This window comes from Oncorhynchus mykiss, chromosome 16 (genome assembly GCF_013265735.2).
Source record: "Oncorhynchus mykiss isolate Arlee chromosome 16, USDA_OmykA_1.1, whole genome shotgun sequence".
Lineage (NCBI taxonomy): Eukaryota > Metazoa > Chordata > Actinopteri > Salmoniformes > Salmonidae > Oncorhynchus > Oncorhynchus mykiss.
In genome coordinates, this window is record NC_048580.1 from 8,057,433 (window position 1) to 8,074,151 (window position 16,719).

Here is a 16,719-nt window from a genome sequence, read left to right on the forward strand (position 1 = left end):
CTATTCACCCCCCCAAAATCAATATGTTGTAGAGCCACCTTTTGCAGCAAATACAGCTGCAAGTCTCTGGGGTATGCCTATATAAGCTTGGCACATCTAGCCACTGGGATATTTGCCCATTCTTTAAGGCAAAACTGCTCCGGTTCCTTCAAGTTGGATAGGTTCCGTCAGGTGCACAGCAATCTTTGTAATACCACAGATTCTCGGTTGGATTGAGGTCTGGGCTTTGACTAGGCCATTCCAAGACATTTAAATGTTTCCCTTTAAACCACTCGAGTGTTGCTTTAACCTTTTATAACTAGGGGGCAGTATTTTCATTTTTGGATAAAAAACATTCCCGTTGTAAACGTTATATCAATCATAATCCAGTATTTTGTTGTATCAAAACAGCCGAAAGAAACTACCAGAGATAGTTGTAAAATAAAATGTATATCTATTTATTTATAATATTAATGGCAGAAACATTAACGACAAACATTCAGAAGTTATGTCCATGTAGAATCCTTGGAACGTTCAAGGTTTTAGAACCAGAAAGTAATGGAACACTCTATACAACATGTACGCATCTGATTGGACAGTAGAACTGTAGATCTATATGTGTAATACTTACCGGATAGATACAAGACAACGCTATAATAACATTCCATTATTCATTTCAACTGTACCCGCACCCCTGTGCACTGTGTGTGTATATACAGTATAGACAAACACACTGAGTGTACAAAACATTAGGAACACTTTGCTAACATTGAGTTGCACCCCCTTTTGTACTCATAACAGATTTGTGTCAATCTTTCTTCAAAACTTCACATCTGTCGAAAACATCCCAAAATCAGATTTATTTATAAAGCCCTTCTTACATCAGCTGATACTTCTTACATCAACATTCACCTTAAAAACCTCACTTCATAGTTCACATGTAGATAAAATATAATCTATACATTTGATTGCATTTGATGTACGTAGCAGCAGCAGTAGCTGTTAAATGTCCTAATTAACCTCTGTGTTAGTATTTCAGTTGGTCAGCAATTTACTGAGTGTGTTTATACAGACAATTCTAACAAAGATTTTCATGACTAAACCAAGATAGACCACAGCTTGTCATTTCCAATGGGAACAAATTAGTCACAATGGGAAGAACAAGGAAGGAGGTGAGCAGAGCCAAGCACGCCCTAGCAATATCCTAATAGCACATTCCAGAATATATCTGCATATATCCGTTACGGAACGCCTACTCTGTGAAGTGCGCTTGTGAAATAACTCAATTCGCCTTTGCACTCCTTCTAAACAGCGCAATTTTTTTTCAAACTTTTGAAAAGATTAAAGTCTACAAAACTTTGTCCACTCTGTTCATAATATATTCTAGTCCTGGGAACAGAAAAGGCAGTGTACTTAAGAACAGTCGAATTAGACATTCCATTAACACTTAGCATATAGAACAGTTAATGATGAATCAATATATAAAAGAAATGCAAGCCGGTCAGCATACATATCATCACACTCCCTCATCCATATAGAATCCTCTAGGTCATAATGAACACTGTCTGTCTACCATATAGAATCCTCTAGGTCATAATGAACACTGTCTGTCTGCCATATAGAATCCTCTAGGTCATAATGAACACTGTCTGTCTACCATATAGAATCCTCTAGGTCATAATGAACACTGTCTGTCTGCCATATAGAATCCTCTAGGTCATAATAAACACTGTCTGTCTACCATATAGAATCCTCTAGGTCATAATGAACACTGTCTGTCTGCCATATAGAATCCTCTAGGTCATAATGAACATTGTCTGTCTACCATATATAATCCTCTAGGTCATAATGAACACTGTCTGTCTACCATATAGAATCCTCTAGGTCATAATGAACACTGTCTGTCTGCCATATAGAATCCTCTAGGTCATAATGAACACTGTCTGTCTATCATATAGAATCCTCTAGGTCATAATGAACACTGTCTGTCTACCATATAGAATCCTCTAGGTCATAATGAACACTGTCTGTCTACCATATAGAATCCTCTAGGTCACAATGAACACTGTCTGTCTACCATATATAATCCTCTAGGTCACAATGAACACTGTCTGTCTACCATATAGAATCCTCTAGGTCATAATGAACACTGTCTGTCTGCCATATAGAATCCTCTAGGTCATAATGAACACTGTCTGTCTACCATATAGAATCCTCTAGGTCACAATGAACACTGTCCGTCTACCATATAGAATCCTCTAGGTCATAATGAACACTGTCTGTCTACCATATAGAATCCTCTAGGTCATAATGAACACTGTCTGTCTGCCATATAGAATCCTCTAGGTCATAATAAACACTGTCTGTCTGCCATATAGAATCCTCTAGGTCATAATGAACACTGTCTGTCTACCATATAGAATCCTCTAGGTCATAATGAACACTGTCTGTCTGCCATATAGAATCCTCTAGGTCATAATAAACACTGTCCGTCTACTATATAGAATCCTCTAGGTCACAATGAACACTGTCTGTCTACCATATAGAATCCTCTAGGTCACAATGAACACTGTCTGTCTACCATATAGAATCCTCTAGGTCATAATGAACACTTTCTGGTGGTGGTGCTCGCTCTCTAAAGAGCAGACTTTTGTCTGTGGAGCTGTGGAGCGAGTCATCCAGATTTCTCAGGATGTCTATAATATCTCAAAGTTGACATTGAAGCCCTCGTAAAGATCCAGGCTTGTGGATCCACATGTGTGTGACCCCTGGGAACGAGGTGTGTTATATCTCAATGTCCACAGGCCTGATGTCTCCTGTCTTCTGCTCCTGGACCCAGAGCTCTCTGTCTCTAGCTGGGTCCACACTCTGTAGCAGCTGATCCACTGGCTCCATCGTCTGCAAGGACACGTGGATAAACAGTCAATACCCTGTGTGTGTGTGTGTGTGTGTGTGTGTGTGTGTGTGTGTGTGTGTGTGTGTGTGTGCGTGCGCGTGTGTGTGTGTACGTGCGCGTGTGTGTGTGTCTGTGCAGCTCTGAAAAATACACAGAAAAACAAGGCATTGAGTGCTCTCTACTGGTAATACAAGGTGGTGCTTGACTTACACTCTGGTTAAACATGTCAGTCTCATGCCGTAAGGTGGTGTACTGACACAGATGCTGTCGTATCATCTCCACCCTCTCTACCTCCAGCCTCTCCAGCTCCTGAAGGACAGAAAGGATTGAAGGGAACATGGGTTTTTGGATTACGTGATTCAGATGAATCCTTTCTGTGGTTTGCCAGACTCACCGATAAGCCAACCTCATTGTTCCTGAAGAAGGCTGAAGTAGAAACAGACCAGCACCCAGGCTACCAAAGCAATACGCTACATACATCACCATCAGTGATAAGGAGGAAACACAAAGGAGAGTCTCACCAGGCTTGTGGTCACCATCTCCTCAAACCATTTGGACTGCGACTGGTTGTAAAGGTCCACACAGCGCATCAGGTCGTCTCCTGGTAGACAGAAAATACTGTTTAGACAAACAGTATCTATTGGACACTGACTGCACCTTTCTTTCCTCCGGGTTTATGAAGCTTGAAACGGTTGTTCAATAACTTCTCCAGCAGGAGGAGTCAAAGTCCAAATATTAATTTACAAAAGCAACAACTTTTTACATGTACATTTAAAGTCCATTAGCAGACGCTCATATTCAGAACAACTTACAATTATTGCGGTCATCTTAAGATATCTAGGTGAGACACATCGCAATCGTATCAAGTACATTTACCAAAAACAAAGTACACTACATGACCAATAGTATGTGGACATCTGCTCGTCGAACATCTCATTCCAAAATCATGGGCATTATTATGGAGTTGGTCCCCCCTTTGCTGCCATAACAGCCTCCACTCTTCTGGGAAGGCTTTCCACTAGATGTTGAAACATTGCTGCAGGGACTTGCTTCCATTCAGCCACAAGAGCATTAGTGAGGTTGGGCACTGATGTTGGGCGATTAGGTCTGGCTCACAGTCGGTGTTCCAATTCATCCCAAAGGTGTTCGATGGGGTTGAGGCCAGGTTTCAGTGTAGGCCAGTCAAGTTCTTCCACACCGATCTCGACAAACCATTTCTATACGGGCCTTGCTTTGTGCACGGGGGCATTGTCATGCTGAAACAAGAAAGGGCATTCCACAAACTGTTGCCACAAAGTTGGAAGCACAGAATCCTCTAGAATGTCATTGTATGCTGTAGCGTTAAGATTTCCCTTCACTGGAACTAAGGGGCCCGAACCATGAAAAACAGCCCCAGACCATTACTCCTCCTCCACCAAAATTTACAGTTGGCACTATGCATTGGGGCAGGTAGTATTCTCCTGGCATCCGCCAAACCCAGATTAGTCCGTCAGCCTGCCAGATGGTGAAGTGTGATTTATCACTCCGGAGAACATGTTTCCACTGCTCCAGAGACCAATGGTGGCAATCTTTACACCACTCCAGCTAACGCTTGGCATTGCGTATGGTGATCTTAGGCTTGGGTGTGGCTGCTCGGCCATGGCTCGGCAATGGCCATTTGTGTGTGGCTGTTCGGCATATTGTGCTGAAGTTGCTTCCAGAGGCAGTTTGGAACTGGGTAGTGAGTGTTGCAACCGAGGACAGACTATTGTTATGCGCAACGCGCTTCAGCACTCGGCGCTCCCATTCTGTGAGCTTGTGTGGCTTACCACTTTGAGGCTAAGCCGTTGTTGCTCATAAACGTTTCCACTTCACAATAACAGCACTTACAGTTGACCGGGACAGCTCTAGCAGGGCAGACATTTTATAAATAACTAAATGTTTAACTAAGTGGATAACTATGTGGATAACTATGTGGATAACTAATGGATAACTAATGGATAACTAAGTGGATAACTAATGGATAACTAAGTGGATAACTAAGTGGATAACTATGTGGATAACTATGTGGATAACTAATGGATAACTAAGTGGATAACTATGTGGATAACTATGTGGATAACTAAGTGGATAACTAAGTGGATAACTAAGTGGATAACTAAGTGGATAACTAATGGATAACTAAGTGGATAACTAATGGATAACTAAGTGGATAACTAAGTGGATAACTAAGTGGATAACTAAGTGGATAACTAAGTGGATAACTACGTGGATAACTACGTGGATAACTAATGGAAAACTAAGTGGATAACTATGTGGATAACTAAGTGGATAACTATGTGGATAACTAAGTGGATAACTATGTGGATAACTATGTGGATAACTAAGTGGATAACTAAGTGGATAACTATGTGGATAACTAAGTGGATAACTATGTGGATAACTAAGTGGATAACTATGTGGATAACTAAGTGGATAACTAAGTGGATAACTAAGTGGATAACTATGTGGATAACTAAGTGGATAACTATGTGGATAACTAAGTGGATAACTACGTGGATAACTACGTGGATAACTAATGGAAAACTAAGTGGATAACTATGTGGATAACTAAGTGGATAACTATGTGGATAACTAAGTGGATAACTATGTGGATAACTATGTGGATAACTAAGTGGATAACTAAGTGGATAACTATGTGGATAACTAAGTGGATAACTAAGTGGATAACTACGTGGATAACTACGTGGATAACTAATGGATAACTAAGTGGATAACTATGTGGATAACTAATGGATAACTAATGGATAACTAAGTGGATAACTAATGGATAACTAAGTGGATAACTAAGTGGATAACTAAGTGGATAACTAAGTGGATAACTTTTTAATAATAATTTTTGGAGCGCAAAAAAAAAGTGAAGACTTGTGGGTGCTTGGTATTGTTGTTTCTCACTCATTAACATATTTGAGGCGTGCCTTGTAAGTGGTTATATTTCTTGCACCCATTACTGAGAGTTCAGTACTAATTTAAGTGATATGTGGTGGTGGTTCCCTAACAAATACATTTATTTAGGAAACAGATCAGAGTGGATGTAAGTTTAGCCATTTTTTGGAAAGAGTGGATCCCTGCTTTTTTGCAGACCAATATGGTGTGTCAGGCTGGGTAAAGGACAAACTGGGAATGGTTACATCTGGGAAAGTTTTGAGAAGTGGACTCATTTCGATTTTTTTGTGCATCCTCCACCCAGAGGAAGTGGGCGCTTCGCGTCACACAGCTTGGAGCTCAACACGTGGCATGCTTTCCTCTCTGAAACAGGGCGCCGCTTAAATCCTGTGATCCGTGACGTAGCGTTGAGTATAGAGATGGATCAAATGAAAAATAATATTCCTGGTGTTTGTGACGCCTGCCGTTTGGTGAGACGTAGACCTGGTGGAAATGGCGAGACTGAGAATACCCTGTCTGTCTTGTTGAGCTTTGACACAGAGTTTCTAGCTGTTAAGGTCAGGTTAGGTTATGTTTGCTACTCTGTGAGGGCCTATGTTACAAACACGCTACAGTGCTTCAGGCCACTTTGTTAAGGTAAAACTCGACCCTCAAAATAAGGCCTTATGATATATGTAATATATTGTCATATAGAGGTCGGCACACTGGGAAATATGCAACACGCTACAGTGCTTTAGGTGCCTCTGACTATGCAGCAGGGCATGGTCAGAGGGAGTGTACAGTTGCGATAGAGAAAGCACTGTGTTGACAGTGGGGGTGGCCATGCAACGTGGGATCCGAAGTGTCCTATGAGAGAGAGACAGGTTGAGATTGCCACAGTTCGAGTTGGGGAAGAAAGTTTCCTATGCTGAGGCAGTGAAGAGAGTAGAGGATGGCCCAAGGGTTAGTTATTTGACTGGGAGACACCCCCAGTGAGTAGGCCTGAAGGGAGAGAGCTCCAGACTGGATGAGCTTTAGTAAGGTTGAATTTCTTGCGTTTTATAGACATGGTGATCAACTGCTCTGTACTGATGGAGCAGAAGTCACAGAAGATAGATGTGGAGGTTGCAGCAGCAGAGAAATATTCTGGGAAGATTTTAGTACAAAATATCTACAGGAAGTATTGAGAGAAAAAGGGTTCAACGACCTAGGATCTTTTAGGGCCAAGGTGGCTAGATGGGGTGGCTAGATTTTGGGGCGGCTAGATTTTGGGGCATAGTGTATAGGTGCAGGGTTAGATAGTGGTGAAATTTTCCCATTCCCCTTTACCCTGTTTTTTTTGTTTGTGACCAATATGTGCAATTTACACTCCGACCTGCGAAAGGCAGCAACACAGCGTCTTGTCTGACGGAAAACCACGCGAAGAAGAATAAGTAGTAGTAGTAGCAGTAGTAGTAGTAGTAGTAGCAGTAGTAGTAGTGGTAGTAGTAGTAGTAGTAGCAGTAGTAGTAGTGGTAGTAGTAGTAGTAGTAGCAGTAGTAGTAGTGGTAGTAGTAGTAGTAGTAGCAGTAGTAGTAGTGGTAGTAGTAGTGGTAGTAGCAGTAGTAGTAGTAGTGGTAGTAGCAGTAGTAGTAGTGGTAGTAGTAGTAGTAGTAGCAGTAGTAGTAGTGGTAGTAGTAGTAGTAGTAGCAGTAGTAGTAGTGGTAGTAGTAGTGGTAGTAGCAGTAGTAGTAGTGGTAGTAGTAGTGGTAGTAGCAGTAGTAGTAGTGGTAGTAGTAGTAGTAGTAGCAGTAGTAGTAGTAGTAGTAGCAGTAGTAGTAGTAGTAGTAGCAGTAGTAGTAGTAGTAGTGGTAGTGGTAGTAGTAGTGGTAGTGGTAGTAGTTGTGGTAGTAGCAGTGGTAGTAGTAGTAGTAGTAGCAGTAGTAGTAGTAGTAGCAGTAGTAGTAGTGGTAGTGGTAGTGGTAGTGGTAGTGGTAGTAGCAGCAGTAGCTGTGGTAGTAGTAGTAGTAGTAGCAGTGGTGGTAGTGGTAGTAGTAGTAGAGGTAGTGGTGGTGGCGGTAGTGGTAGTAGCAGTAGTAGTAGTAGCAGTAGTAGTGGTAGTAATAGTAGTAGTAGCAGTAGTAGTAGTAGTGGTAGTAGTAGTAGCAGTAGCAGTAGTAGTAGTAGTAGTAGTTGTAGTAGCAGTAGCAGTAGTAGTAGTAGTAGTAGCAGCAGCAGCAGCGGGTCTTAAACCTTTTAATGCAATAAAATGCAAATTAATTACTTAAAAATCATACAATGTGATTTTCTGGATTTTTGTTTTAGATTCCGTCTCTCACAGTTGAAGTGTACCTATGATAACAATTACAGACCTCTACATGCTTTGTAAGTAGGAAAACCTGCAAAATCGGCAGTGTATCAAATACTTGTTCTTCCCACTGTGTATATATATATATATATATATATATTCTGCACATCTACCATTCCAGTGTTTGATTGCTATATTGTAATTACTTCGCCACCTGGTTTATTTCTTGCCTTACCTCCCTTATCTTACCTCATTTGCACTCACTGTATATATACTTTTTCTACTGTATTATTGACTGTATGTTTGTTTACTCCATGTGTAACTCTGTGTTGGTGTATGTGTCGAACTGCTGTGCTTTATCTTGGCCAGGTCGCAGATGCAAATGAGAACTTGTTCTCAACTGGCCTACCTGGTTAAATAAAGGTCAAATATTTTTTTTTTTTAAGATTAAATTATTATTATTTTTTTTAATATACTTTATTTAGTCATACACAGACAGCAACGCCTCCCGCGACCCACCATTTGAGAATCGTTGGTTTAGAGTGTCTGTTTATCATGTCATAAACAACGTCTTTTTAAAAAAGTTAGCTAGATATACCCTAGACTCGCTTGGTCAGATTTGTGCTAGAATAACCTCTAATCTGCACAGATTAAAACCCTCAAGACTCCCAGATGGGGACGAAACAAGTGACACCAATATCAGTTATAACAAACATGTGAGTCTTTGACCCCACTGGCTAAACCCACAGTGACCTTTGATAACCTTTGGTTTGACCTTTGACCCGGCTCTGACCTGCTTGTGTGGATTTCCGCTGAGCCTTCTTGATGTCTTCCTCCATCTTGTTGCTTAGTTTGATCTCCAGCTGCTGGGTCTTCACGTCCAAGTCCTTCTGTCTGTCCGCTAGAGCCTTACGGGCCTACAGAGATACATGCAGATCTTCAAATCAAATCACATTTTAATTGGTCACATACACATGGTTAGCAGATGTTAATGGGAGTGTAGCGAAATGCTTGCACTTCTAGTTCCGACAGTGCAGTAATATCTAACAAGTAATCTAACAATTCCCAACAACTATCTAATACACACAAATCTAAAAGGGATGGAATAAGAATATGTACATATAAATATATGGATGAGCGATGGCCGAGAGGTAAAGGCAAGTTGCAAACGATGGTATAAGATACAGTATATACAAATGAGATGAGTAATTGTCACGACTTCCGCCGAAGTCGGCCCTTCTCCTTGTTCGGGTGGTGTTCGGCGGTCGACGTCACCGGCTTTCTAGTCACCACCGATCCATGTTTCAGTTTCGTTTTGTTTTGTCTGTATTACACACACCTGGTTTCAATTCCCAAATCATGTTCCTTATTTAACCCTCTGACAGAGCCCACTCCCTCTGAGTGTCCAGCTGTGTGTCTGTACATTCTGTTTGATGTCCGCGATCGTTTGATCTGTTGGGCTCACACGTCACCCTCCTCTGGTCATCCTGCCTTGCTGGGAAGTACTGGTGGCCCACTTTAGCTAAGGACGTGAGGGTTTATGTTTTCTCCTGTTCGGTATGCGCACAGTGCAAGGCACCTAGACACCTGCCCAGAGGAAAATTACAACTCCTTCCAGTTCCACAACGACCGTGGTCACACCTATCGGTGGATTTCGTGACGGATCTTCCCCCGTCGCGGTCGTTGTGGATCGGTCCTGCCGTCTCCTTCCTTTGCCCGGTCTTCCTACGGCTCTACAGACTGCGGAGGCCCTGTTCACCCACGTATTTCGGCACTATGGGGTGCCTGAGGATATAGTTTCTGATCGGGGTCCCCAATTCACGAGGGCATTTATGGAACGCATTTATGGAACGCCTGGGGGTCTTGGTCAGCCTTACCTCAGGTTTTCACCCCGAGAGTCAACCAGGATGTCAACCAGGATGTGGGTAGGTTTCTGCGGTCCTATTGCCAGGACCAGCCGGGGGAGTGGGCGGTTTACATCCACTGGGCAGAGATGGCCCAAAACTCCCTCCGCCACTCCTCTACCAACCTATCACCACTTCAGTGTATGCTGGGTTATCAGCCGATCCTGGCACCATGGCATCAGAGCCAGAACGAGGCTCCTGCGTTGGATGAATGGTTTCGGCACTCAGAGGAGACATGGAACACTGCCCATGTGCGGCTACAACAGGCCGTCAGGAGGCAAAAGGCGAGTGCCGACTGCCACCGCAGTGAGGCCCTGGTGTATGCACCGGGGGATCGGGTCTGGCTCTCGACCCGAAACCTGCCCCTTCACCTGCCCTGCCGGAAGCTTGGTCCGCGGTTTGTGGGGCCATTTAAAGTGGAGGAGACTGAACGAGGTTTGTTATAGGTTACAACTCCCCCCTGATTATCACATTAACCCCTCGTTCCATGTGTCTCTCCTCAGGCCGGTGGTGGCTGGTCCGCTCCAGCAGTCTGAGGTGCGGGAGGTTCCTCCGCCCCCTCTGGACATCGAGGGGGTCCCGGCGTATACCGTACGAGCCATCATGGACTCAAGGCGTCGGGTGAGGGGCCTTCAGTACCTCGTGGAGTGGGAGGGGTACGGCCCGGAGGAGAGATGTTGGGTACCGGTGGAGGACATCGTAGATCCTTCATTGCTACAGAGTTTCACCGTCACCACCCGGATCGCCCTGCGTCCCGACCTCTGGGTCGTCCCCGAGGCTGGTGTCAGTATACAGTATAAACAAATGAGATGAGTAATTGTCACGACTTCCGCCGAAGTCGGCCCTTTTCCTTGTTCGGGTGGTGTTCGGCGGTCGACGTCACCGGCTTTCTAGTCACCACCGATCCATGCTTCAGTTTCGTTTTGTTTTGTCTGTATTACACACACCTGGTTTCAATTCCCATATCATGTTCCTTATTTAACCCTCTGAAATACATTTCTGTTCTGTCTGTGAGTGTTGGTGTCTTTAGTGGTTGTTGATTGTGCTAGTGTGTTTGTATGTTCCTATTTTGAATTTTTGCTTGATTTTTTGAGTAAACTCCGTTGTGTTGCTCAAAACCTGTGTCCTGCGCCTGACTCCGCTACATCTCTGCACCCAATCGCTGACAGTAATGTACGATATGTAAACATTATTAAAGTGGCATTGTTTAAAATGACTAGTGATCCATTTATTAAATTGGCCAGTGATTTGAGTCTCTATGTAGTGAGCAGCCTCTGCGAGTTAGTGATTGCTGTTTAGCAGTCTGATGGCCTTGAGATAGAAGCTGTTTTTCAGTCTCTCGGTCCCAGCTTTGATGGACCTGTACTGAGCTCGCCTTCTGGATGATAGCGGGGTGAACAGGCAGTGGCTCGGTTGGTTGTTGTCCTTGATGATCTTTTTGGCCTTTCTGTGACATCAGGTGCTGTAGGTGTCCTGGAGGGCAGGTAGTTTGACCCCGGTGATGCGTTGTGCAGACCGCACATCCCTCTGGAGAGCCTTGCGGTTGAGGGCGGTGCAGTTGCCGTACCAGGCGGTGATGTAGCCTGGCAGGATGCTCTCAATTGTGCATCTGTAAAAGTTTGTCAGGGTTTTAGATGACAAGCCACACTGTCGGTGTGGGTGGACCATTTCAGTTTGTCTGTGATGTGTACGCCGAGGAACTTAAACATTTCCACCTTCTCCACTACTGTCCTGTAGATGTGGATAGGGGGTTGTTCCCTCTGCTGTTTCCTGAAGTCCACGATCATCTCCTTTTTTTTTTTACATTGAGTGAGAGGTTGTTTTCCTGACACCACACTCCGGCTGTCTCGTCGTGGTTGGTAATCAAGCCCACTAATGTTGTGTCATCTGCAAACTTGATGATTGAGTTGGAGGCGTGCATGGCCACGCAGTCACGGGAGTACAGGAGGGGACTGACCATGCACCCTTGTGGGGCCCCAGTGTTAAGAGTCAGCGAAGTGGAGATTGTTTCCTACCTTCACCACCTCGGGGCGGCCGTTCAGAAAGTCCAGGATCCAATTGCACAGGGTGGGGTTGAGACCCAGGGCCTCCAGCTTGATAATGAGCTTTGGAGGGCACTATGGTGTTGAATGCTGAGCTGTAGTTGATGAACAGCATTCTTACATGGTTATTCCTCTTGTCCAGATGGGGTAGGGCAGTGTGCAGTGTGATGGCGACTGCATCGACTGTGGACCGGTTCGGGCAGTATGTAAACTGAAGTAGGTCTAGGTTGAGGTGGAGGTGATATGCTGAAGCGATCAGTCCAATCGTTATTTATAGAACAAGGAAGTGGTAGTGTGTGTGTGTGTGGGTGTGTGTTGACAGGAAACGGTCCTAGACTTAGGGGGGAGTTGTGGAATTTGAATCATGTCTGAGAAGATTCCTGAAATTCTACAGCTGCCAAGTGCAAGGACAGTTAATATTAAGTTGAGTTCTGTATGCTTTATGAGTGTGTGTTTGTGCCTCTGTGTGCATGTCTCTCTATTTGTGTGTGTGCCTGTGTGTGCCTGTGTGTGCCTGTGTGTGTTTGTTGCGTCTCACTGCATCAGGATGCGTACCTTCTCCACGGCTGAGTGTCGTCCAACCAGCTGTTTCCGTAGTTCTGCGATGTGATGATTGAACCTCTTCATGTCCTTCTTAAAGTTCTCTCTGAACGTCAACAGAGGCTTCTCCACCTCGCTCTGGAGCTGAAAGAGTTACATAACAGAAGTTTAAAGGCAGACCTGTTTAGAAGGCCTATGCGTGAAGTTCTTTCTTGGTCAAGTCACATGGTTAGCAAAAACAGCTGGCCTTTCCTATAAATAGATAATAAATAATGATATATTGTGATGACAGTTGTTTTATTTTTGTCTTGTTTTTTTATGCCTGTATCTCATATCCTCACACAGCAAATGGGTCAGTGTTCCCTACAATGTAAAACCCAATGTGTTGTCATTACTCAAAACTGTCATTACTACTACACTTAAGATACACTCAGTGGTCAGTTTATTAGGTACACCCATCTAGTACCCGGGTCGGACCCTCCTTTGCCTTCAGAACAGCCTGAATTCCTCGAGGCATTGAAACATTGCTCAATTGGTGTCAAGGGACCTAACGTGTGCCAGGAAAACATTCCCCACACCATTATACCTCTGCCACCAGCCTATACCGTTGACACCAAGCAGGAAAGGGCCATGGACTCAATCCTCTCCTCAGTTGTCCAGTGTTGGTGATCACATGCCCACTGGAGCCGCTTCTTCTTGTTTTTAGCTGATAGGAGTGGAACCCGGTCGTCTGCTGTAATAGCCCATCCGTGACAAGGACCGACGAGTTGTGCGTTACGAGATGCCGTTCTGCACACCACAGTTGTACTGCGCCGTTATTCGCCTATGTTATTTGCCTATTTGTGGCCCACCTCTTAGCTTACATGATTCTTGCCATTCTCCTTCCACCTCTCATCAACGAGCTGTTTTCACTCACAGGACCTCAGCTGACTGGATGTTTTTTGTTTGTCGCACCATTCTCTGTAAATCCTAGACACTGTTGTGCGCTAAAAGCCCAGGGGACTGGCCATTTCTGAGGTACTGGAACCGGTGGGTCTGGCACGTGACGATCATACCACGCTCAAAGTTGCTTAGGTCACTCGTTTTCCCCACTCTAACATTCAGTGTAACAGTAACTGAATGCCTCGATGCCTGTCTGCCTGCTTTATATAGCAAGCCACGTGACTCACTGTCTGTAGGAGTGGGTGGTGTACCTAATCAACTGAGTACAGTTGCTTAAAGTGATTTTGTTGTCATGATTCAAACCAATACTGTCACTGTGATCCTGGAGGAGGTTAGGTTAGTGTTAGTGACAAAGACATGGTTGTTAAATTCATTCAATTTCAGTCCTCTGGCCTTCATCAAATTGAGTTCAACCAGGAGCTTCAGTGTCACGCCCTGACCGTAGAGAGCTTTTTATGTCTCTATTTTGGTTTGGTCAGGGTGTGATTTGGGTGGGCATTCTATGTTCCTTTTTCTATGTTTTTGTATTTCTTTGTTTTGGCCGGGTATGGTTCTCAATCAGGGACAGCTGTCTTTCGTTGTCTCTGATTGGGAACCATACTTAGGTAGCTTTTTCCCACATGGGTTTTGTGGGTAGTTATTTTTTGTTTAGTGTTTGCACCTTGTTTCGGTTTCATTTATTATTTTGTTACTTTGTATTAGTGTTCAGTTCAATAAACAAACATGAACACTTACCACGCTGCGCTTTGGTCCGACTACTCTTCCTCATCCGATGACGAAAGCCGTTACATTCTGGCCACTTTGTTAAGGTAAAACTAGACCCTCAAAATAAGGCCTTATGATATATGTAATATATTGTCATATAGAGTTAGGCACACTGGAAAATATGCAAATTAGGCTTTGTGTTACAACAACAACCCCAAAGGGAGTTTTACTGTAAAACTACAGGTATCATTTTCTGACACTGAGAAAGTTTAAACACATCAGAACTAAGCAAAGGATGAATTTAACACTGAGAAGTGTGGACACATATAGACACTGGAACAGTGTTAAATGTAACACTCCATGTTGATTCAATACTGTAGAATTTTCTGTGTAAATTTTGTATCCCATTAGATGTGTATACAAGAGATGTCAATGGTTTCTAGTAACAAAGTTGTCTCCTCTCTAAAATATAAAAGCAGGTCAATGTAGAGTTTGATTAGTGAGCTGCTTTGATTCTACTGAAGAGTGTCGGGCTGAGGACCAGGAGATTATTAACGGGGAGAGTGAAAAACAGTCTATATGAATGATATGGGCAGATCAATTAATTAAGACAGTATGAAATTAATGAAAGTACATTCTTGCAGTTACAAGAGGAAATATTGCTAAATTACTCCAGAAGCCTGATTGAACTGGATTGAAGAGGACACTAGGTATTTTAGGTTAAAAAAAAGGTCTAAGGAAGGGATAGAGGTCCATGAAGAATGTGTTCAAATCATTTCATCTCACCTAGATATTATCAAATTTCAATCAAATGTATTTATAAAGCCCTTCATACATCAGCTGATGTCACATAGTGCTGTACAGAAACCCAGCCTAAATATTAGACGGGAGTTCCAATATTTGGGGCATAAAATCATCGAAGCTCTGCAGATTAAGTTGTGAGGGTACAGAATCAATAGACCATTTATTTTGGTTTCTGGTCTCAGGTTCAGGAATGGCTGAAAATGCATAGCATTAATCTAAAATTGACCCTAGAAATAGTACTGTTAGGAGATCTGGAGAATCCAGGTCAGTCAATAACTAATATACTAATACTCTTAGTAAAAGTACTTATCTTCAACTCGCAATCTGTGGATTCTATTTGAGTAGATAGATTGAAATTGTACATTAAACATCACAGCATAGTTGAAAGATATGTGTTGCGTAGAAACCCAAAGTGGGTGGCCAGCAGAGATAGATGGGATGGGCTGAGGGAAGCTGAGGGTTGGGTATGTGGAATTGGAGAAAAGTGGGAGTGGAGTTGCTGTGTGAGAGAGAGAGAATGATAGTCAAAGATACACGTTTTTAATAATAATAATTTTTTTAAAGTCCAAATAAAACATAATAAAAAGTACATTTTAATGACACTAAGTGGCAGTGTTTTTACAACTGAAGCCGGTTTGCCTGAGGCTGATGCCGTGCAGGTGTTGGTACACATGCATATACACACACTCTCATTAAAATAAACACATACAAGAACACACACATACATGCAATAGTGCCAGACATGCACACAAACATATACAGTTGGCATTGCTGCTATGACTTTAGTGTTGTCCTTGATGTCCTTTGTTTTAAATGTATTATTACATTTGCATTGTTGTTTGCTGTTTTCTTCGGTCTTTTCCTGTTTTCTCTTTAATTACTTCTCTTGGTTGTTGGTTCACTGGGGGGGTTCTTGGGGGAATGGAATTAATTGTATTTTTTATTTTTCTTCCTGGGGGGCTGTGGGAGGGGTCTCGAATGATTGAGTGACAGCTATTGGGGAACTGTGGGGGGGGGGGGGGGGGGGGGGCTTGGAGGGTTTGGTTTCACGTTTTGTGCCCTCGGTCAACATGCCCTTGAGCAGGGCATTGAGCATGGATGCTTCTGTGTGTTGCTCTGAATGGGAATCTGTTGGATTACTGGTATGATGTAGTTGTTGAGTGGCTTCACTGCTAGTATACTGTATGATTCGAATATTCAATAAATACATTTTTCAATTTTTTCAATTTTTTTAAGGTGGAAATCACAAATACAACAATGAGTTGTTTGGTAGGAATTGGTGACAGTTGCTAACCACAAGCATTGGAACTGGGAAGTCGGGAATAAATGCTTTCAGACTGGGAAAATGTGTTTTGAACGGTCATCAAACTCAGAGTTCTAAATCGCTCTTTCTTTGATGACAAAATTTGCCAAAGAAGGAGCGCACAACAAAGTGAGTCCAAAAATGTCTTATATGCTGCTGCATAAATTATATAATATGCCAGAGAGAAATAGTCAGCCATATCAGCTATGTTTTTTTTTTTTTAAATGCAGTAAATGAGGCTGAATGAATTATTTCGCTGCCAGACAAGGCTCTGCTGATAACCAGGTGTAGTGGTGGTAAGGATTCACTCCATGGTGCTGAAAAGAAAGCTCTGCTGTTGGGACAGCTTTATGTCGGCCCTAACAGTTTGTGGGCACCACTTGTCACCATTATAGTGCAATTCATGTATTGTT

The 16,719-nt window shown here is 43.1% G+C and overlaps 1 protein-coding gene across 1 annotated transcript in view; it reads right to left on the reverse strand.

Annotated features, from left to right (window-relative positions):
* Positions 1 to 2,527: 2,527 nt before the first annotated feature.
* Positions 2,528 to 16,719, reverse strand: part of LOC110492812 (growth arrest-specific protein 7) — a 91,505-nt gene continuing 77,313 nt past the window's right edge. The window contains exons 10-14 of the mRNA XM_036946081.1: positions 12,568 to 12,696; positions 8,860 to 8,983; positions 3,397 to 3,476; positions 3,086 to 3,184; positions 2,528 to 2,877 (exon numbers count right to left, since the gene is read on the reverse strand). Of these exons, the coding sequence (XP_036801976.1) occupies positions 2,764 to 2,877; positions 3,086 to 3,184; positions 3,397 to 3,476; positions 8,860 to 8,983; positions 12,568 to 12,696 (546 nt within the window). The 3' untranslated portion in view covers positions 2,528 to 2,763. The remainder of the gene's footprint in view (positions 2,878 to 3,085; positions 3,185 to 3,396; positions 3,477 to 8,859; positions 8,984 to 12,567; positions 12,697 to 16,719) is intronic.